Source organism: Loxodonta africana, chromosome 23 (genome assembly GCF_030014295.1).
Source record: "Loxodonta africana isolate mLoxAfr1 chromosome 23, mLoxAfr1.hap2, whole genome shotgun sequence".
NCBI classification, from domain to species: Eukaryota; Metazoa; Chordata; class Mammalia; order Proboscidea; family Elephantidae; genus Loxodonta; species Loxodonta africana.
In genome coordinates, this window is record NC_087364.1 from 59553435 (window position 1) to 59577236 (window position 23802).

General features: G+C 38.0%; 1 protein-coding gene across 7 annotated transcripts in view; it reads left to right on the top strand.

Annotated features, from left to right (window-relative positions):
- Positions 1 to 22051, top strand: part of RASA2 (RAS p21 protein activator 2) — a 113673-nt gene extending 91622 nt beyond the window's left edge. For 3 of the 7 annotated variants that reach the window (XM_064275524.1, XM_064275526.1, XM_023555477.2), the window contains 9 exons: positions 4704 to 4787; positions 5202 to 5279; positions 8266 to 8339; positions 8820 to 8929; positions 15305 to 15387; positions 16029 to 16237; positions 17022 to 17125; positions 17453 to 17642; positions 18526 to 22051. In XM_064275524.1, coding sequence (XP_064131594.1) covers positions 4704 to 4787; positions 5202 to 5279; positions 8266 to 8339; positions 8820 to 8929; positions 15305 to 15387; positions 16029 to 16237; positions 17022 to 17125; positions 17453 to 17642; positions 18526 to 18556 — 963 coding nt within the window. In that variant the 3' untranslated portion in view covers positions 18557 to 22051. The remainder of the gene's footprint in view (positions 1 to 4703; positions 4788 to 5201; positions 5280 to 8265; positions 8340 to 8819; positions 8930 to 15304; positions 15388 to 16028; positions 16238 to 17021; positions 17126 to 17452; positions 17643 to 18525) is intronic. The other 4 variants (XM_064275525.1, XM_064275527.1, XM_064275528.1 and 1 more) reach the window with 3 other exon arrangements.
- Positions 22052 to 23802: the final 1751 nt, after the last annotated feature.

Consider the following 23802-nt stretch of genomic DNA (forward strand, 5'->3'; position numbering starts at 1 on the left):
AGCTGAGCTCCTAACCACGGCGCCACCAGGGCTTCCTTTGTCCCAAAGCCCTACTTAACTCATGCGTCTGAATCTGCACTGCATAAGTTTACATGTTTATTTCTTAACATTTTAAAATTCTTTATATTGTTTTTGCTATGTTTCTGTTTCCTTCTAATGCAATATGTTTCCACTGACTCTTTAACATTTTATGTCCCAAATATTTATAATCTTACCTCATTGCTTCCAGTTGTAGATTTATACAACACAAAAGAATAGACAACATTTATTTAGTGTTTACTTAGGACCAGGCCTTGTTCTAACTTCTTGTTGTGCGCCATCGAGTTGATTCCAGCTCATAGTGACCCTATAGGACAGAGCAGAACTGCCCCATAGGGTTTCCTAGTCTATAATCTTCACGGGAGCAGATTGCCAAATCCTTTCTCCTGTGGAACTGCTGGCGGATTTGAACCACTGACGTTTTGGTTAGCAGCAGAGTGCTTAACCATTGCATAATCAAAGACTCCTTTTGTTTATTTATTTGTTTACAGATAAGGAAATCATAGGACAGTACTTCTTCAAGGTCATGATACAAGTAATAAATCATGATTTGCTCTCACTTGATATGAATTGGATTAAACTGGGATGCTAACTCACTCAGTCTTCACAGTCTGTGATCTTAGCCCTGTTCATTACTGCCTCTTAGACAGACGTTTGAGTACCTGAAACGTGTCAGATGTAGTGTTAAGCCCTGAAGAGACTCCTTGCCCTCAGGAAACTCAAGCCAGAGAAGTTGCTCCTTGAATAATGTAGTATAGAGAAGACACACACATGGGTTTTGCATTTAAACCAGGCTATGCCCATTCCTCCTCTCCGTAGCTACGTGACATTAACCACTCATTTAACTCTGTGGGAGCTGCATAGACAAATGGCCTGTGAGTAGCTGCAGCAGAGAGTGGGCCGATGTCCTTTTGTTTACAGGGCTGTCCTGTCTGTGGCTATGTCATTGAAGCTGTGCAGCATTCCACAGCAGCAATGGATTGGTAGCAATGTTCTGGACATAAACAGAACTCCCACTTCTGAACTTGTGACCCTGCCTTGCATTCAAACTTGGTTTTGCATATCCCTGTTACAGATGTTAACAATAAAATCTTTCTAACCAAAAACTCATTGTATTTTAGGTCACTGTTTTCCAATCAGCATGCCAGAAGGACTGCTTCAGAACTGTCATAACTTCATTGTTTGCTTTGAAGTGTAACCTTATTCTTGCTCTTTAAGTACCTTTTGGTCTAACTGGGGAGATAGGACAAATGGATAATCTATAAGTAGCACCTGATTAGCACCAATTTTTTTTTAAGCAGTATAGACAATTTGTAATATAAAAACTGAGAGCAGGGAGGACTTCCAGTGACCACAGGTAATGACATTGTCAATACCAGTATTGAAAGTTACAGAGTGGTTGAGGAGGAGAACTGATTAAAAGTTGTTGAATTTTGAGAAGGCAGTTTTAGTCGAGTAGAAGAGCAGTTGCACAGATTAAAGAATAATAATAAATGCAGTTTCATTTAAGAGATATACCAAAAATAAACTTGCTCTGTGCTAAAAGGCATGGAAAAATAGAAGCGTGTACGTGAGTGTGCACACACAAATGAATATTTTTTTTTTAGAAAATGCTGATTTTAAAGTATAGGTTTTTTTTTTTTTTTTAAACATTGGCATGGTATACAACTCTTTTGAGAAGCTTCATGATGAAAAAAATAGGATTGGAATATTCTTATTATATCCTCCATACTCTCATTGATAGCTCCTTTCAAGACTTGGCTAAGGCATACTTGCCTGTCCCTTCAGCCTGGATCAGGTGCCCCTTACAGTGTCTGGCTATCTCTGTTGTGGCACTCGTTGTGCCATTTTATAATCATAAGTTTATAATCTCTCCATGGGGACTGTAAATACCTTGAGAGCAAGATCTGGATCTTTCTCAAGCTTGTGTATCCCAAGCATGTGGCAGTTTCGAAGGCAAGTAGGTCATCAGTAAGTATTTCCTGAATGAAAGAGAGAGCAGGTCAAATGAGGAGTTCAAGATGTGAAGACCTGTGGAAGGTTTTTAATAGAGAGGAAGAGACCAGCAGAAAGGGAGAGGTTAAAGAGATCAATATCTTGGAGTATCCAGAAAGATTGTTTAAAAGAAAAAGTGATGGGGACCTTAGGAAAAAAGAATAACTCTTTGGAAATACTATATAGTGAACTGTATGAAATTGTTCTGGGTTTTTTTTTTTTTTTTTTTGGTAGGTCAAAAATAGTCAGGGTAAGGGTGCACAGCTGATAATTGTAATTGCTGTCAGTAAGTTGTAAAAAGTTGATTTGGCAAAAGTTATGTGAGATATATTTAACCACAAAAAAAAAAAAAATTTAACCACAGGTACCGAAAAAAAGCTGCTGAGGCTGCTTATGTACAACCAAAAACCTCGTGGGATTTGGTTCCTTGATTTGGAGGTTTAGGGTCATGGTTTCATGGGACATCCCAGTTAATTGGCCTAACGACATGCTTAGTGCTTCTCTTCTACCTACTAGTTTGTTGTGTAATGCCTGGGGTCTTAAAAACTTGCAAGTGGCCATCCAAGGTACAGCAATTGGTCTCTTTTTGCTGGAGCAACAGAGGAAGAAGGAGAGCCAGGAATAGGAGGAGGAAATGGAATGTGTGGCTAATTGCCTCCACGAACAACTGCCTCCTTTGCCATGAGACCAAAAGAACTGGATGGTGCCTGACTACTGTTGTTGAAAATTTTGATCAAAGGTTCTGTAGAAGAATCATGATTAAAGGGGGGGCAAATGCAGAACAGAATTTCAAATTCTCAAGTACTCCAGATTTCCTGAAGCCGTGAAGGCTGGATGAACCCTTGAAACTATTGCTCTGAGATAATCTTTAAACCTTAAACCAAAAATATCCCCTGACGTCTTCTTAAGCCAAATAATAGTTTAGCTTAACTAGTAAAAAAAAGTCTGCCTTGAGCATTAATACTCTTTTATGAACTATCTGTATGGGATCAAATTGACAACAGCAAGCTGAAAGATGAGATAGGAACCTTCGGGGGCAGTGAGTTTGTATTAATGCGGGAGGAACAACTCAGAAGAGGAGGGGGAGAGCGGCCGCACAGCTGGCAGGATGTAATCAGTGCCACTAAATAGTACGTGTAGGAACTGTTGAGTTGGTGTATGTTCTACTGTGTATATGCTCAACAACAACAAAATAAATTTTTTTAAGTCAAATAATGGCAATTTCATATGGTTCCTCCTACTACAAGGAGGTTGTTCTGAGGGGAGAAATTTAACATTTCAGTTGAACTTAACCAAATGTTTATATAGTATCTACTGCATATAAACATGTAATAAATGGCACTATGAGGTGCCGGATGACCAGATAAAGCCCTGGTCACTTACGAAGGGCAAGGTTAATCTATGAAAAATTATGTTGACACATGGTGACGGGAAAAATTTAGAATAGCTGATATGTGGAGTACACCACAGAGTCAACAGTAGCTGAATGACGTGATTGTCAAATAACAGTGAGGGCCATACGGATGTAAACAAACTTGTGAAGTGCAGAAGTTGTACAAAATACGCTTTGTTTTCTTTTTTCAGTTCAGGAAAGCAATGCCTAAAATACTAATTTTAAAACCAAATTTGAACAGGGAAGTCTTGGTGAAACTCATTTCAGTTCAGTTTACCAGCACATTTATAAAAAATTAATTTTCTTCAGAGGCAGAGAATTTTAGGGACCTAATACAAATAACGGAATTCTGGCTGTTCCAGCTAAAATATTTTCTGAATAACTTTAATTTAGATGCATAACTATGTCATAAGTGTATCAGAATGTTCATATCCCAGGGTATTCCTTTTTTTCCAGATTCCGCTACACCCCGGATTTCTCTTCTTCTTTACATCCATTGCCTATTTTCAGTATGGGGAAATTAAAATCTTAAGGAATGTCAACCAAGAACTAAGCCGAAGCTTTTCAGTGTCTAACTTTTCCTGGGCATGTTTTGTCCTGGAAGATATTGTTTACTTGAATTCCCAAACAAAGGAAGATGTTCTGTCGTGATAGGGCAGTTGGTTACACAGGTGTATGCGCTGATGGAAACTCATCAGACTGTACATTTAAGACGCTACATGAACTGGGTGACTTCTCATTTCCTAAGTTGAATTTAAGTCTCTATTTCCATGGTGAGGAGTTGACTGCAGAAACCATATATATAAGCTGTTGAATATGCTTAGAGGTGGGTTGAGCGCAGAAAATTTGGAAACAGCCATTTTAAGTTATAAGGTAGAAAAAAGTAGATGCCATTGGCATTCCAAAAGTGAGTATACTTTGTCAGGCAGTCCGCCTGGCCATACCACCGTACTGTACAAAACAGCTTATAGGTAATAATTGATTAAGTTATAACTTTCTAAAGTAACATCATTAAATGTAATTATTTTGTGAGAGACTGTCAATTATATATGGCTTCTTTAGTCTCTTAATTCTGTAGTCCAGTGAGCTGTGCCCAACATTTGCTAGATTTTTAACTGCATTTGTGGTTTAATTTAATATTTTCGACTAACAGTTTTAGAGCACTGTAACCTATTCACTGTATTCTACTCTTTATACAAATTATATTTCATGAAAGCTTCTCAGGAATTTTGTGTCCCTTTTACACTCTCTAGGATGCACTTTTTTTTTTTTTTAGGATGCACAGACAATTAGGACATTAACCCTCATCTCAAAAACCATTCAAACCTTAGGAAGCTGGGGGAGTCTGTCTAAAAGCAAGGTAAGTCCACATTTTTTTTCACTCTTCTCAGTGTTGTTATACCCTGTGATCCCTTCTCCCTCACCCCTTGCAAATTGAAAACAAAACAAAACCAGAAGAGAAATAAACAAATGCAGTAGCTGTCTTTCAGGTAGACATGGCATCTTAGTCACCTGTTAAAAAGGATTGTTTGATTTAAACTGGTATCATGTCTAAGGAGAAGAGAGTCTCGGAAGATATGGGGGTGGTCTGTTTATCTGTTTATCTATGCCGTACTCACCTGGCAGGTGTTAAAGAACTCGGCTCCAAACCCCGTAACTCTCTTGAAATAAATTATTGAGTCCTCTTAGGACTCAGTCCTCAGTTTAAAAATACAGTCTATTATATTTTTAATTCTCTACTTAAAATATATAAATCCTGTGTTTTTTTTCTTAGTCAAGTTTCAAAGAGACATTCATGTGTGAATTTTTCAAAATGTTTCAAGAAGAAGGATATATTACAGCCGTGAAAAAGGTATGATCTTTTTACTTTGAAATATTTAAACATTCTTGTCAGAGAGCATTTGGGAACGGAAGTATTCTGTCTTAAGCACCCAGAATGCAAAAACATACTTTTTCATTGAATTATTTCTCTCCAACTTCTCATTTTACGTTATTCCTAGAAGTCTGTCCACAGTTTAAAAAAATGGAAGTGTTTAAACTGTCCATCAAATATACAAAAAGGCTATCTTTTTCTTCCTTTCTCTTCCCGTACAAAGCTTTGGGTTTTCAGCTATGAAAATACCAGATGAGTTGTAGTCACAGCTGTTATTGCCAGTGTCTTAGTATCACAGATTACAGATGTCTAGGGCAGGGTTTCTCAACAGTGACATTGGTTGCCATTTTGGGCCAGATGATTCTCGATTGTGAGGAGCTGTCCTGTGCACTGTTGGATGTTTTGCAGCATCCCTGCCTCTACCCATTAGATGCTAGTAGCATGCCCCCACTTGTGACAACCAAAAATGTCTGCTGCTGCTGTTGTTCGGTGCCGTTGAGTCAGTTCTGACTCATAGCAACGCTGTGCACAACAGAACGAGACACTGCCCGGTCCTGTGCCATCCTCACGATTGAGCCCATTGTTGCATCCACTGTGTCAGTCCACCTTGCCAATGATCTTCCTTTTCTTCGCTGACCCTCTGCTTTACCAAGCATGACGTCCTTCTCCAGGGACTGATCCCTCCTGATAACATGTCCAAAGTCTGTGAGACATAGTCTCACCATCCTTGCTTCTAAGGAGCCTTCTGGTTGTACTTCTTCCAAGACAGATTTGTTTATTCTTTTGGCAGTCCATGGTATATTTAGTATTCTTCAACAGCACCACAATTCAAAGGTGTCGAGTCTTCTTTGGTCTTCTTATTCATTGTACAGCTTTCACATGCATATGAGGCGATTGAAAACACCATGGCATTACCAAATTTTTCCTGAGGGACAAGATTGCGTCTAGTTTAGAACCGCAGTCTAGGGGTAGAGTAATACTTTTAAGATTCTTATAAGGACTCATTAAATGAAAACAATGATTAAAAAAATAAAGCCAGCTTTGTTTCTTAATCTAAAATAGTGCAAGTTTAATCAAAAATTTTTTGAGCAACCATTGAAGGCTTTTGAGGAGAAAATCTTTCAAAAGAATAGGCAAAGAAAAAGCCGGCCTTTTTACTACATTGTTGAAACATTTGTGGGGCAGTATACGCAGACTTTTGTTGGCAAGACTGTGATGTACCATCTTTGGTTTGGGGGTTGTTTTTTCCATGTTTTATGACCTAGGCTATAGTAGCGTCTGATTTTTCTTCCTGATATTACCAGAACGTGTAGAGTTGATAATGTCACTGGAGAAAGGATTTAAGGGTGCCAGGAATTTAGTCTGCTCCTGCTCTGTCCAGAATCACCCACTCACATTCTCATGGACTGTCACTTTCTGTCTCCAATTTGGTTCTAGGCCCCCACACTGGCATAGGATATTTTGCCCTGATCTATTGTTTTCTCTATTATTTGCTAGTTAAGTCTGGACATACACAGTGCTGGAAATGGCAGACGCCCAGTTTCTGTTTTCATATTAGCACTCTCACTGGTGGCATCGCCACAGCTGCAGAAGGAAGTTTAATTCCGAATCCTGTTCTGTTCCCATAGGGTTTAGGAAGGATAACCTAGATTGTTCTGTAAACAGTGTAACCATATAATTTAGTGTCCAAACTAGGACACTTTTGAGAATAAAAGGGGTCCATCCTAGTAGTGACTATGCTGGGACAGCAGCAGGTGTGAAGACCAGGACAGTCCTGAGCAAACTGGGGCCCATGATTCCTTATAAATATAATAAACCAATAATATATTTAATAATAATAATTGATAAATAAGTATTTGTGAAGTAGATAAATCCATGACATCAGGCAAACACTAGGAAATGAAACATTCCTGTAACTCTTACACACCATGAGTGGGTGGCCACGGCGAGAGCGAGGTACTCCAGGTTTCCTTGAGCCGCCACCACATTCCCTTCTTTTTCCATGTAAGGCATATTCTTCACAGGAAGTTTATAAATCGTAACTAAATTCCCAGGTTATCCCAGAGAACCCAGTTACACGTCAGTCATTACTGAAATACCATTTCCTGGGCTAGAATAAGTACATATTCTCTCCACTTGCTGCCATCGAGTTGATTCTGACTCAGAGTGACCCTATAAAAGAAAAAAATAGGACAGAGTAAAACCGCCCCATACGGTTTCCAGGGAGCTGGTGGTAGATTCAGACGGCCGGCCTTTTGTTGAGCAGCCGAATGCTTAACCACTAAGTATATATTATAGGAGTCAGCAGCCTTCAAGGGGCCAGAGAGTGTATACTTCAGGCTTTGCTGGCCACGTAAGGTCTCTGCCACATATTCTTCTTTGTTTTGGTTTTTATTTTTCTTCCTACATCCTCTATCTAAAAATTTTGGGGATCACAAGAGTTTCAGAGTTTAGAAAGGTAATTGTGTTTACCATATATTATGTAACACTTCCAGTGGGGTCTGGGTTAGCACCCCATAATCAAACACATTAACGTTTATGTAACAGTGTATGAGTAGTCACGTTAAGTAGGATAAATACAGACTATAAGTAGCTTTACACCAGTTCAGGTAAAATTTTATCCCCAGATGAGTTCACTACAAACCAAAAATGCAGTAAAACAGAAAAAACGCTTTGTATTCAGAGCCTTATGGATTTCAGAGTTGCAGTTAAGAAATTGTGGATTTGAATTATTGCTACAGAGAAATATATTTAGGAACTGGAGAATAAACCTTTTAGCATGCCTGTCATTTGTAAATTAAGTACTTCATCTGCAATTAAATATATATTGTTTTATAAATTGCTGTTATGTGTGTTCCTTAATAATGAAGAACTTCATAATATAATCAGTGACATTTAAGATAAACTGAATTTTTTATGATGTACCTTATGGCACGGTGTAATTTTTGCCCATTTCCCCATTTAGTTCCTGGATGAAATTTCATCTACTGAAACTAAAGAGTCCAGTGGTACAAGTGAGCCTGTGCACCTGAAAGAAGGGTAATTTAATGAACTTAGAAGTTAAAGTCATGCATGCTGCAGTATAGACATTACATAAGTACCAAAGTACATGGGTCTAGGAATGAGGAAATCTGGGGTTTGGTTACTAAATAACATCAGTCAGGTTACAGCACCCTCACTGTGTTATAAGCTCTGTCTATAACATAAACTTCATGTCAGTTGGGCATGACTTCCTCATCACAGTCTCAGAGCTGTTTTAAAAATACAGTGAGATTATGGGTTATCAGAGTATGTTTACAAAGTAACAGCACTATTCAGCCTTAGAGTGTTTTTATTGGAAGAGGGAAAATCACTCATTTGGCCATTTTTTCTTTCTTTTTTTTGTGGCATGTATATGAAATTAATTACTTTGTTAGTCTGGCCAAAATAAATGCAAGAGTCATAGGTGGTGAAGACATAATTCTTTGTTTTGAATGTTTAATCTTTGTAGCTAATTGTTTGCATCTGTTGTTTTGGCAGTGAGATGTATAAAAGAGCTCAGGGAAGAACTCGGATTGGAAAAAAGAATTTCAAGAAACGGTGGTTCTGCTTAACAAGCAGAGAGCTCACCTACCACAAACAGCCAGGTAGTTGTGTTTATGCTTTATTGAGGGGCCTTTTCCTGGTTTAGGTAATGATCTCTTTTTTGCTTCTTAATGTGACCCTAGGGAATCTTTTCACTAACAGTTCATAGTTTCTCAAAGTGGTGCACACACACTTAGAATGTAATAAATTTTTGACAAGTGACACCATGTAAATTATATTTTCTCACATACTAACTTCTTTGTGTTGCTAATATTGGCATTCCTACGGTGTTCTCTGCTTTCTAAAAAATCTCTGTCAAAGCCATGCTGTTATAATCAATATATAAGGAGCAACAGTTACACCCTTAGAACTTAGAAGTTTAACTCTCAGAACCAAATTAGTAAGAATCAATACCTAATAAATAAGACTATTTCAATGATTTGCTGAAAGTATCAGCCCCAAATTCCCAGTCATACCACAGATTGTGTGATACCTGTGCAGTTATCAGATTTCTCCTGGTCTGTTGGCCAAGCGATACAGGCTTCCTTTTGTAACTCTTCTTTTGAATGGCTTAGCCACAATGCCTAGATATATCCAAATATATTAGTATGACAAAGGAAACAAATGGCATTATTTTTAAGCACTCAGATGATTTGTTATGACATATAAATGTTCAAATGACTAAAAATCAGCAGGCCATGTACTTGCCCTTCCAAACAGCATCTTTTTAGATGTTGTAACTTAGGTTGATAGGTATCTAAATGCCCTCACCTGTGTCACTTTAAAAGTAGCTGTCATAATACGCGGATTATGCATACCTTAACAGTACATTCAGATCAAATTTAAGATAGTCATTTTTTGTGAATAGAGGAGTCATTTTTTCCTCATTAAAATCATTTTCTAATCTAACCAATATTTTAAAATCTTTTTTGGTTCATGGTCTCCTTTAAGAATCGGGTGGTAGCTATGGACCTTTTCCCTCAGAAAAATATACGTACAAACAAACATAGGCACAAAATTTTGTCTATAACTTTATGGAGTTTCTAGGCCCAAAGTTCACCCGCAGTTCTCGAGATAAGAACTATCTGTTCTGTACAATGATCCTAAGAGTTTAAAATTCTGTAGAAGGATTAGACTACTCTAGGTTTAAATGGTTGATGTGCTCGACTGCTGATCATAAGATCAGCGGTTCAAGTCCATGCAGAGGTGTCTTGGAAGAAAGGCCTGACTACTCCAAAAAAAAAAATCACATTAAAAACCCTGTGGAGCACAGTTCTACTGTGACACATGTGGGATTGCCATTAAGTCCGAATTGACCCGACAGCCATTGGTTTGGTTTAGGTATAAAATAGGCACATTATTTTCAGGCCTTCAGAAATGTAACATGTTGGAGTGACATTGGAGGAATGAGTTCTGTTAGAGGAGATTCGTGGCTATTTCCTAGAGCCTGCGGTTTTAAACATCCATACTTTCTGTTTTAAACCATTTTGATGGATTTTTCTAAAATGTGTTACATGCTTCCCTGCCTTCTAAAAAAGAGTTCATTGAACGTAAGTTAACATTTTCTAGATGACTTGGGGCTCTCATTGATGATAATATTATGTGGTACTCTGATTTAATGATATCTTCAGGGCTGCTTAAGGGTGTGTGCAGCTGTTTTCTCCCCAGCTAAATGCCGTGGACTGCCGTGCTTTCTGTGTTCCTGTGTTTGCTCTGTACAGTTTTTCTCTGTCCCCTTTAAGTTTGGTAAGTTTTTCTCTTTCCCCTTTATGGTCAGGCTTTCACCATAAATTTCTTGTGCTGTCAGTAACCATAACGTGACATCTCACGCCCATCCCCTATACCCACCTCCACTTTTTACTGCTGATACACTGAGTGAGAATGCAGGTACTGGGTTTGTTAAAATTATGCACAAGATTAAAAGGCTTTGAGTGAAGTCTTCAGGACTTCCCCCTATGAGTGAGATACATAGGCTTTGCATTGTTTGTCTGGTTGTTCAGTGAGTGTTCTCCCTTGTTCCTGTTTCCATGCTGTATTCTGGATACCCATACTGCTAGTTAAGTAAGTAGTCTCTTGCTATGCGTATTAGTATGCCATTTTGGTGTCTGCAAGAGTACTTCTGAAATTTTCTTTAACATAGCTCTAAATCATTGAGACTGTTAAACTATCCTTCTCCTGGACCCTAGTTCTCTGAGTCAAGTGTTTATGCCACTTAGATCCAAAGAATGCAGCCTTTTCCCAGTTTACAGAATTTTTCTCAAATAAACTCTTAAATTTTTGATGCTTGATTAGCTAAGTTTTAACAAGTAAAGGTAGGCAACTAATTTTCAATACAACTCAATTCAAATGTGGCAAATGACTATTATAGGGCACTCCGTCATTTGTCAGTCATGATTACTTTGACAGTTTTTTATGGACCTGTGTGCTTATGATTATGATTTTATATTGCTATATTATAATCTAACCATTTTCCGTAACTAAAATATTTCCTAATTGTGTGGTGGAATCTGATAAGTTACTGATATCCCAGTCTCTTCTTGCCGCATCCAGCCTCGTCTTCTGCGTTCTCTAGCCAGCTCTTTACAGTTCCTTTAACGTGTCGTGCTCTTTTTACATTCACACTTTTGCATGGGCTCTACCTAGACCTCTCTTTTCCTTCTTCACCTGTGTAATATGTTGGTGTTTAAGCCTTTTATCAGATATCTGCTCTTTATGCGAGCCGTTTATAAGCCCCCAGCCACCCCAATTTGTCTATTCCCTCACCACTTTGTTTCTTTATATGGCACCTTAGAGATAACATCTGTCACACTTTATGGTCTTTACTTTTGTCTGTTTCTTCCCCTAGTCTTTAGATCCTCAATTGTAGGAATCATGTTTTCACTTAGTGGCATAAAGGTGTTCAATAAGTGTTTGTAATGACTGATGTTCTTCACAGAACGCCGTGTTTTCTGGCTGTGTGATCATCTAAATTACTTTAAGAACCACCGTTCTAGGTTTCTAGATTTTCACCAAGCTTACTGATATTAATTCGTTAACTAACTCATTTTCTGTTTTCTCCTACTAGGTCTTTCTCTTTTTCTTTGCCTTTTCTGACTTTATTGGAATAAGCTTTCTCCTTTTTTTTTTTTTTTTTCCATCTAAATAAGGGAATTTGGATGTCTAGTTTCTACTCTTAAATTGTTAACACGCAAGTTTAAACTGACATGTTTATCCTAATGTCTACAGTTTAAGTTTCTGTACAAGTTAGAAAAGAACATTTAACATGCTTTCATTTTCCCCTTTTCCCAGCACCTCTCTAATAAAATCACCTGGGATTTTAATTCTAGGTTGTTTTGTTCCTTTTACTTTTTTACATCGTGCTTTAATGATTCTCTGCCCTTGCCTATCAGTTTTCCTAATTTTTTTGCCCAAAACTGTTTCTTATATGACATACCTGTGTTTTTCCTGATCCCTTACTTATTTTGCAAGAGTACTTCCTCAGAGAATTCTTCCAGATAAGCTTCGCGTGACTGATACATTTTCTGAGTCCTTAGATGTAAAAAAAAAAAAAAAAAGGCTTTATTTTACCCTTCCTTTTTTAAAAAAATTGTGACAAATATATACGTATGAAATCATCTGCCATTTCAGCGTTCTTCACATGTACAATTCAGTGACATGAATTATTATTTTATTCTTACTCTTGGATGATAGACTGGGTATAAAATTAAAGTTTTAAAATCATTTTGCCTCATCACTTTGAGCATACTCTACTTTTTACTAGCTTCCATTGTTGCTGGGGAGAATTTTTAAGTCAACCTGATCCTTATTCTTTTTTTTTTCCTCTAAAAACTTTTAGAACTCTTTCTTTAGGCTTTAGGTTCTGATATTCTGCTACCTAGTGTCTAGATACTTGTTTTTTGCCTTTGCTTTCATCCATTATGCTCAGCACTCCGTGGATTCTTTCAATCTGAGTGTTTCTCTCTTTGTCTCTGGCACCTTTTCATCAGTGGTTTTCCCCTGAAGAAGTCTTTCCATTCTGTTTCTGGAATTCTTATTAGACAGATATTGACACTTCTAGATCTGTCCTCCACTTTTTTATTTTCTGTTTCTTTGTTCTTTTGCAGTGTGTTTTTGGAGAATCCTCTTCATTTTACTAATTTACTTTGAGCCATTTCATTAAACACTATTAACTATGTGAAATTAACTCCAGTGACATCATGAAGGTACACGTGCCTGAGAGCTTTGTGCTCTCTCTGCCTGTGGCATATTATAATTTGTCCAGAAATGTGTAACTATACCAAATTCAAGTGTATTTGTGCGTTTTGTGTATTCAACAAATCTAAACATAGAAACTCATTGTAAAATTTAAAAATTTTCTGACTTTTATCTTCGTGGTGGCCCCATGTAGATCAGAACCCAAACACGTATGTCTCTTCTGCCTCCCTCAATTTGTTATACCCCCTATTTCCTCAGAGATTATTCTGTTTGTAGCATGTGTGTCTCTTTTTCAGAGTGCTGGTTTTCCTCATCTGTTTGGTGATTTATTTATGTATTTTTTGTTACTTGCTCACCTTTGTGTTTTAGTATCGGCATTCACCTGCTCATTGAGTGTTCAGTAACTGGCCTCTGACAACTCTGAGGGAAGGACAGGACAGGCTGCAGAGGGGCAGGGGTGCTGGTGCTTGTCTGCTGGGAGTGGGTGCTCTCCTTTCCTCCTGAGGGCCAGCAGCTCCCTGTGACATGCACTGCTCTGCAGCCCAGCACATACCCTGATTGCTTCAGCCTGCAGACTATGCCTCTGTTGCCTGCTGCTTAGCACAGCCAAGGAATGGAGGGGCTGACTGGCCCAGCTGTTCCAGATGCAGCTCATTGATTAACTACCCTGGTGTTTGTCTCCACTGTTTATGTCCACTGGCTATGGCTTGAAGCTCTCTTCTGACCATTCCTACTTTTGCAGAAGCCTTCTCCTACCATGTGGCCAGGCTTCGGCTTCCTTTAGTTCACTCCTACCGCCAGTAATTTGATCTTGTCTGCTTCCAAGAATTCCTCAGATTTTCTAGACTTTTTACTGTCTTTTTTTGTTTTCCCATGCATTTATGATTCATATTTGTTGAATTTAAATGTTGTTTTCTCAGGAAAGTTTCCCTAACCACCCAATTTAAAGTAGCTTCCCAGTTACTTTGTATCTCATCTTTCCAGTTTATTTTCATTGCAGCATTGGTCTCCACTTAATATTTATTTATCTTTTGTTGAAATTCCCAGACCTGAATTAGGAGCCTTACGTGTTCTGTTTACTGGTGTATCCCAAGTGATTAGAACAGTGCCTGGTAGATAGTAGATATTCAATATATGATGGTTGAATTATGTGACTTTATCTTTTTTCTTTTTAAAGAAAAAAAAATTTTTTGATGTCATGTCTACCTTGAGTCTCACAAATTTTAGAATCTCACAAATTTTAGATTTCACACCAGGAACCAGGTGTAGCAAATATTCTAGGTTAACCTCTCTGTTTAAGACAAATTTTTTATTAACCAAATAGTTGCCTTTGCCCCCTATCCCCCCGCCAAAAAAAAGCTATACATTAATCCATGGACTAATATAAAATGTAAATGTGTTAATCTCCAGTACTTCAGTCTACACGTTCTTAAAGCAAAACTTCAGAGGGGGCGGGGGAGGCTTTGATTTTTCTAAGAACAACATGACAAAATGACCACAAGAGGCCAGACTTACATTTGCTTGTAATTTCTGTAACCGTGGGATACAGTCTATTCTCAGGTAAATCTTAAGTTGAGGTGCATCGTATTCTTATGCTACATTATTACAGAGTCCCTTTGGAGCAAACTCAAGTTTCCTTATACAGATTCCAACCTCTTAGGTCAGGGCTTTACCCTGGTAAATAAGATTTTCACTTTTCTCTGCATCTCTTAGAGTTAAATTTGTAACTCTAGTCAGCTGACCAACTAATAACGTGATAGTGATGAAGTTTTTCAGTTTAAAACGTTTTGAGGGCCAATCCCATAATTAAACATTAAGTTGGAAAAAACAGAAAAATCCACCTAGGTGTAGTCAGGTTTGCTGCTCATGTAATAACATCATGAAAGAAAGTCCCATGCATTAGCAAGTTTTCAGTAGGCCTCTACTGTTCAGTACTTTATTTTTTCAGTCCCCATCTAACTAACATTACACAATTTTCTATGGAAAGATCATATTTATTCCCATACTTTTGCTTGCAAGTATTTTATATTGAAAGCAAAGAGTAAGTCACTTTATAGAAAACAATCAAAATCTATCTGTACTATGAAACAAAGAATATTTGTACACATACCATCTGGAAATCTACTCTAGGTTATTTAAATTGCTACCATCAAGAGGGTTAGCTTAAACCTTACAGAATTAACCTATCACCTTTATAATTCTGATGGGAATTATTTTAATTTTGTCCTACTTCTTTAATTATTTAGGCAAAGATGCAATTTACACAATTCCAGTAAAAAACATTCTGGCTGTGGAAAAACTGGAAGAGAGCTCTTTCAACAAGAAAAATGTAAGTGACACGAATAAGTAGTGTTTTTTTTTTTTTTAACTGCATATATTAGCAGTTTAAAATTTTCAGAATTTTAATATTTACTGTTAATTGGTAACAGTTTATAAATTGCTGGCTAAAGCTCCGTCTGTGGATGCCTTACATAGTCTGCCTAGGCTAGTTATTAAATGTGCCTTTCTTAGTAATTTCCTGTTATCAGACTTCTCAATCTGACATTCAAGTCTCGGGGTGATATATCCCCAACCTATCTGGTCAGCCTTATCTTCTGCTACCACTCAGTATACACTCAAGCCAAGCAAGATGATTTCCGGTTCCTGAATATTTTTCCACTGTTGAGTGCTTATTTTTCCATTACTCATACTTTTTCTTACACTCAAAATCCCCTCTGTGTTCCTATTTATATGATGGTTCATTCCTTTGGGAATGCGTAGCTTTTTAAAATTATGCTCTCTTGTACTGTTTAGTACAGTGTGACTCAGTATTGTCCTGGGGACCACCTTGCTTGAAAAAAACAATTTATAAGATACCTTAGCAGCAGTTATTTAGCCAAGCAAAGTCGGTTTCTGTTACGTACTTTCTGTTTTGCACAGTGTACTGGCTTTTAGACTGTCACTAACTTTTTATCTTAATTGTCTATGAAGATGTTCCAAGTAATACATACGGAGAAACCCCTCTATGTCCAGGCAAATAATTGTGTAGAAGCTAATGAGTGGATAGATGTGCTGTGCAGGGTGAGCCGGTGCAACCAGAACAGGCTCAGCTTTTATCATCCCTCCGCGTACCTGAATGGAAACTGGCTCTGCTGTCAGGAGACCAGCGAGAACACTCTCGGCTGCAAGCCATGTACTGCGTAAGTGTCTTTCCAGTGAGAAGGCAGTTCTCGAACTATGGTATAGCCACACAATAAAGCGTTACTCGGCCATAAAAAGGAATGAAGTACTGATGCACGCTCTTGCACAAATGAACCTTGCAGACATTAAGTGAAGGAAGCCAGACAGAAGAGCCACATATTATATGATTACATTTATGTAAAATGTCCAAAAGAGGCAAATTCATAGAAACAGAGGTAGCTCAGTGGTTGTCAGGGACTAGGGAGAAGGAGGAATAGGGAGTGACTGCTGACAGGCATGAGGTTTCTTTGTGGGGTAATAAAAACGTTTTGAAGTAAATAGTATTTGAACAAGTCTACGTATATACTAAAAACCACTGAGTTACACACTTCAAAGGATGAATTTTATAGTATGTGAATTATATCTCAGTAAAGCCATTATTTAAAAAAAAAAACAATGTTTAAAAATATACAGACTTCAGCAAGAGATCAGGGAAGAAGGGCTTAGCATCCTTTTTCAAATCGTATGAAACAGTCTTTGTAGCCCAGCAGGCTTAAGTAATAATGTATTCCTTTTGTTACGAAGCTAGGTTATGAAAACAGTTTTAGTGTAAAGTGCCCATCTCCATAATTACAGTTATGTAATAACCAAACCTCACTTCGCCCCACTTCATTTAATTCTGAAATGAAGCTGGATTCCTGGAGATTCTTCTGCAGAATTCTGTGATTCTATTTTTAGTCTCAATCCATCAAGAGTCTTTGACATGTTACAAAGTAAAAATTCTGCAATTTCATTTTTCTGTAGAGGAGTCCCCGCAGACATCCAAATAGATATTGATGAAGACAGAGAAACAGAAAGAATTTACTCCCTTTTTACCCTCAACATGCTTAAGCTGCAGAAAATGGAAGGTAAATATACAGTTAATCTCTTTTTATATAACCATGGTCGTCCTCCATTAGCAATACCTGAAGTATTGATTTGGCATTATCATTAAGACAAAAGTACTATGGATTTACTAAAATATTACTTATGTGAAAATTGGCAAACCACCCCCCCAGGGGCATTTTTCATAGATATTCTGAAAAAATCCTGTTTTAACGTAAATGTCATGATCCTGATAATAAAATCTGTGTGTTTTGGTTATCTGTGGATTCCCAAGGGAAACTTTTATTTATACTGTGAATTATGCTTGTGGAATTGAGTTGTCTGATGGGAGCTTTTATTGCCACTTATAGAGGCTTGTGGAACTATAGCAGTCTATCAAGGACCACAGAAAGAGCCTGACGATTACTCTAACTTTGTCATCGAGGATTCTGTAACAACCTTTAAGACAATTCAGCAAATAAAAAGCGTCACAGAGAAGCTGAGTGAACCTCATGAAAAGTATAGGAAGAAAAGATCAAGTAGCGCAAAATATGGGAGCAAGTAAGTATTTTTAAGACACGATAAGCACATTTTTAACCATGGTTTAGGGTTGCCTCGTGCAGTGTGCTCACGCCTGGGGCGCATGTACCTGGCTTACCTTCACCCTTCAAGACCTAGCTCAGAGCCTTTCTCTCATGCCAGAGCTTCCCTGGCCACTCAGACTCAAAGTGACGTCTGTCTTTTTCAGATCTGGTATCATTTCATTGTGTTGCTGCTACACTTCATCACCACTTTTAAAGTTATATTCAGTTTTAGTTCATTCTTTGAATGCTTAGGTACTTTATTGTTTTTAACAGTCTTCATTAATTTTTTATTACAGTACCTTGTACATTGTTGTGTTGCCAATGTTGACCACCCTTATTAAATAGTATCCCTCTTCCCCCTGTACCTGGAGCCCTCGTGGCACAGTGGTTAAGAGCTTGGCTGCTAACCAAAACGTTGGCAGTTCGAATCTGCCAGGTGCTCCTTGGAAAGCCTTTAGGACAGTACTCTGTCCTATAGGGTCACTATGAGTCAGAATCGACTGGATGGCAGTGGGTTTTGTTTTTTGGGTTTTTTCCCCCCTGTACACACATACACTCACACACACTACTCCTTGCCGACTTTATTTTTCTCTATTAAAAAATACCAACCTCTGATGTACTAAATACTTATTTTCCCTCTACCAGAATATAAGCTCCATGAGGGCAGGGATTTTGTGTATTTTGCTTCTAGAACAGTGCCAGGCGTTAAATAGGTGGTCAGTAAATACTTGTTAAATTAATGAAGGAAGACTTAGCATGAGATTATCAAGTAAAAATATAAATGGATTTTATGTTTGTCACTTTTTAAAATTTTTTGTTTCTCAACTTTTGAAAAATTATTTTCTTTTATTGTTTTCTAGGGAAAATCCAATTGTTGGGAAAGCATCATAGAGTATCACCAATTGATTTAGAAGAACTGGAAAATACTGTTTTTGTTGGAATTTTTTAATTCATCATATGTTTTGTCCATAGTATTTAAGAACAAACATCAGCTCTAGTGTCACCTGTGTTCACACCGTATTTAATATTTAATAATTACAGTTAACTGGGAATCCTGATATTAATGTTTTACTAGAGAATTTGAAACTCAAGATTCCCTTCATATCTTAAGTGTCCAAAGCCATGTTTCTGCAGCTTCTTTTTAGTAGAAAGAATCTTCCTAAAGAAGGTCTTGAAGAAGCTTTGTAACAAAGGGAGAACTCCTCCATCGCGAGAAACCATCTCTTGTTGTAACACTCCGTGTTCTGTGAACTTGTTTTCACTACCGTTAGTGCCTGCTCTGTACTGCCAACATTGTGTTTATTAGAAAACCCCAATCCGGGATCATTCAGAGCTTCCCCTTTAGTTCATCTAGACCCTCCCCTTCCTTGAGAAAGAATATCAGATATATATATATGTATCCCCTCCCCTTTGGTCCAGTAATCATTACAGGTTACATTAGGGACAGTGACAGAAACTTCAGAAAACTGCCTGAGCGCCCCTGAAAATCAGTAGATCCTTTTGCCCATTTACAGATGTAAACAGGACTCAGATAGGAGGAATCAGGGGTCTGTGCTGTCGCGTGCATCTTGTTTACATTTGGGATGCACGATGGCAGATGAAATAAAATGGGATCACTAAATTTTTTTTCATTGTTTTGAAGATCAGGTACTCATTTTCTTGATTTGAGGGTTCAGGTTAACATAACTTCCAAGGACATCTCTTCTGAAAAAGAAGCAGTGAACAGTGAAAGCCGGTGGTGGGAGCATTGCCTGACTCCAGCTGTCGTTTCCCGTCCTCGTCCTCATCAGGGCCATCATCACCACGCCCTCCTCGTCGTGTTAGGTTGTGCTCTATCTCGAGAACAGTCACTCAGCGCACTTTAATAATCTGGACTGCCCAGGTTGTACTTTAGATACACCGTGGTATCTAACCTTTGTGATCAGTTGAATGATCAGTGTTTAAGTATAAAAATAATGCTTTCCTGAAAATGTTTATACTTCATTGCTGTTTCCTTGTTGCCTGCTAGCCAAGTGGAATTTGGCTTAGCAACTATTTGAATCCTGTTTTTCCCTAATAATTTACTTTTGTCCTAAAAACCATAACTGTAAATAAGCAGCCGAAGCAAGGTGCCACCTTGAAGTTAAAGAGGGATACACTTTGTTTCATCAGTATTAAAAACCATGGTACTTCCCTTTTGTCTTTTTTAATTCAAAACAACGTTTTCTAAATGTGGTACTTTGATTCTGGAGTATTTACACGTTTCTGTTTAAAACTGTGACTTATTAATGCAAGTCTAGCCAGTAGTGCTTTTTTTGTTTCCCTGATCATAAGCTATATTTCAAATATACTTTGGCAATTATGTTATTGGTGGATAATTATTTTTAAATTATATTGTTATTAGGTAATTCTTTTTAAAGACCCATTTGACATAGAATCAAAATTGTTCCATAAACGATTGTAACTGAGCAATGGAGTTCTCTAAATGATTTGTAAAAACCAATTGGTTATATTTAAGAATCAGTACTAGTCTGCATTATGGTTGGTTATTACTCTTGGCCCATTTTAAAGACAAGTTTGAAGCGTCCTTTAAATTTTATGAGCTTGTAGATTCATGAACTGCGTTGATTTACAAATTAAGTAGTATAAGAACTTAACCATTTAATAAATTTCTCCATCTTGAATTTCATCCAGATTAAAATTTCATTTTAAAAATCCCTGAAATGTTCTATCTCAAAAGGACATGATGTGTATTGCCAGGTACCACTCATTACTTTTTAGTGGCTTTTATTCTGCTGTTTTTTTAAAGGCAAAAGAAATATTCTTGCAATATTTCTAATATATAATCCCCAATTATGATTGTTTAAGATGACAACATTTTCAAAGGGACCAAGGCTGTGTATATACATAACTCTGGATTTGAAGGGAAGAGTTCAGTCATCTAGTTATTTTCTTAACGTGACACTTTTAGCTAGTTTGACTGGAATTAACCAGCTTAGCACAGCCAAAGAGGGAGTAATGTGAAATTAAATTATTTTTCTTTTTAAAAGTTTTCCAAAATGAGAGACTGTGTCAGTAGGACCCAAAGATACTCAAGGTACTTGTTTCCAGGGTCCTCAGTCCTCTGCCATTCTTCATGAGTACTTTTTTATTACCTGATCCTCTTTTCTCCGCGTTTTTCTCTCTTGAAAAAATACATGGCAGCTCACTTCACCCTAAAAACCTGGAACCCCAGGAAGGGGGAAAAAAAGATAATATGAGGAAACTCTTGCCATAAATGCTAGTCCTGGTTCTTAGTTAGTGATTTCCATCCGTTGAAAATGGTTTTGTTATTGTTTTGTTTTTTGTTTAGCTTTGTTTTGTTTTTTAAAATCATGATGGGCAATAGCAAAGATTTATAATCCTGGGAATATAATTTATCAAATTGAATTATTTCATTTGCCAAAGAAATTTGTTTTTAATATCATGGATTATGGTTAAGTGTCAGAACTAGGCTTTCTTTTTCCACACAAAAGAAGGCGACAAATGATGTGGCTTTGTTTCTGTTTCTGAAGCCTAATCTCATTTATCAGAAAGGCTCATTCATGCCGGATTTTGAAAAACAGATTTTTTTTTTTTTAGATGAAAGCACCTTTAATTTGCTCTAACGGTACATCCTGTAAAGACAAAATGCTACAGAGCCTTTTAGGCGTCCTTACAGTATGTGAAAAATACAGGACTCATTCTAGAGTTAAATTACCAGACTAGATTGATATTATCTGCTTCCATTTTGATTAACTTAGAAATGAATATGTTGCTAGTAAATATTGGTTTTTACAGTGTCTAGTTTGAACATGTAAGTTATCAAAACTTAATGTAGTGAATTTGTGTAACCATGTTGTATTGTTGAGAATGTATTTTTATTTAAATTTTATTTTCTTATCAAGAGTATTATAAAAATTAAAAATTTTTGTAACTGCCGCTTGGAAATAACTCAAATAAATTACCAGAAGCCTGTCTATTTTTTGTGAGAACCTCTTCCTTAACTGATTTAAGAATTTCTTCAAAAAGCTGTTTAAAATTATCATACCTTGGCTGTCAGTAAGGGTATACTGGTAGTGAGAAGTCGCCGGTAACAAAGAAGAGTGAAGCAATATGGAGAAGTCTCAGTATACTTCTCTTGCGCTTAACTGTGCCACTTTTTGATGGACTACGGCCCTTCTATGTTCAGTCATTCATTCAGCACTTTGTATTAAGGACCTGTGGTATATATAGCACAGTGCAGACTGCCTTGTCATTCCCTGGAGCCATACATGTCCCGTGTGCTCCTATCTGGGTACACAGTTTAGAGCTGAGGGTTTCAGCCTGTGTTTGGCTTTGTGAATAATCGCACTTTCTACTGTTCTCAAAAAAAAAAAAAAAAAACAACATCAGAGCCTCTAGTTACTCAGGCTTTGTTCCAACACTGGAGCCACCAGAGGGTTTTGAGCATCGAAGTCACACGATCAGCTTAACTTTTTTGGATTGCTGTGACTGCCATGTTGAGAACAGTCTCAGGTGGGCATAGAAGGAAGTAGGAAGACTAGGCAAGAGGCTAGTATCCTAATCAGGTGAGGATTGGTGGTGGCTGGGTTCTAGGTGTTAGCACAAGGAGTGGTGAGAAGTGGTCAAATTCTGGTTATTTGTAGTGGTAGAACCAACAGATTTTTGGCAGATGGTGTCTGTCTGAGTCATCTAGTGCTGCTGTAACAGAAATACCACAAGTGGATGGCTTTAACAAAGAGAAGTTTATTTGCTTACAGTCTGGTAGACTAGAAGTCCCAATTGAGGGTGGCGTCTCCAGGGGAAGGCTTTATCTCTGTCTGGCTCTGGAGGAAGGTCCTTTTCATCAGTCTTCCTCTGGACTAGGAGCTTCTCCACGCAGGAACCCCAGGTCCAAAGGACATGCTCTGTTCGCAGCACTGCTTTTTTGGTGGTACGAGGTCCCCAACTCTCTGCTTTCTTCCTTTTTATCTTTTGTAAGATGAAAGATAGTGCAGACCACACCCCAGGGAAACTCCCTTTACATTGGATCAGGGATGTGACTTTAGTGAGGGTCCCAAGAACCGGAGGGCAGATGGACGGGAGCCAGCTGCAGGATCCAGAGTGAGCAAAAGCCCACAGGCCTTGCCGGAATGTCCACTTACATTCGGTGCAAGCCACACATCTAAGGAAACTCCCTTTCAACTGATTGACTACTCACAGCAGATTCCATCATGGGGGTGATCATATTATATCAAATCTCAACATGGAAATGATCGTATCATAAAACTGCCAAATCATTTAGGATCATGGCCCAGCCAAGTTGACACAGGATCTTAACCATCACAGATGGAATGTGGGAGAAAGGAGCCTAGGAAGATCTAGTAACCTAAGGAACTGGAAGAATGGAGGGGTCATCTACTGAGATGGGATGATTACAGGAAGAGCAGGCTTACATGAGTTCTGTCTATGTGAATGATTCCTGGGGGCTGGCCCATTTAAATCGCTTACTAAGTACCAGCACGTATTTTACCTAGTTTGATAGTTGTTTACCATATCTTCCTCACTAGATCGTAAATGATTCGAAGTATAAACCAAAAACCAAACCTGTTGCCATTGAGTCAATTCTGACTCACAGTGACCCTATAGAACAGTAGAACTGCCTCATAGGATTTCCAAGGAGTGGCTGGTAGATTCAAACTGCTCAACTTTTGGTTAGCAGCCAAGCTCTTAACCACTGTACCACCAGGGCTCCAATTCCAAATATAGGGAGATGTTTTATTGTACCACACAGCTTTGTGCCCCATGGAAGAGGAAGGTTTGATAAATATGCCGTGAATGAATGACATTCCTGCAGCTAAGTTGGAAGAGCAAGGGGCTTGGTTGGAAATTCTGACTTAATTAGGAACGACCTTTATGATCATGGTTGAATAGTTCCTTTGGGTTTTGGTTTTCCTACACATGTGAAATTTAACAGTTTATGTCTTCAAGAAAAAGTTACTGGGCCCCTACTGTGCACCAAGCACTCCACTAACCAAAAGCCCCTAAGATTCCTCCCTCGAGGTGTTCATGGTCAAGCTGGGGTCTGGGCCAGAGTGATCTGAGGGTTTTCCTACATGTTCAAAACCAAGACAGATGACCCCTAGGGTTGTTGGGGT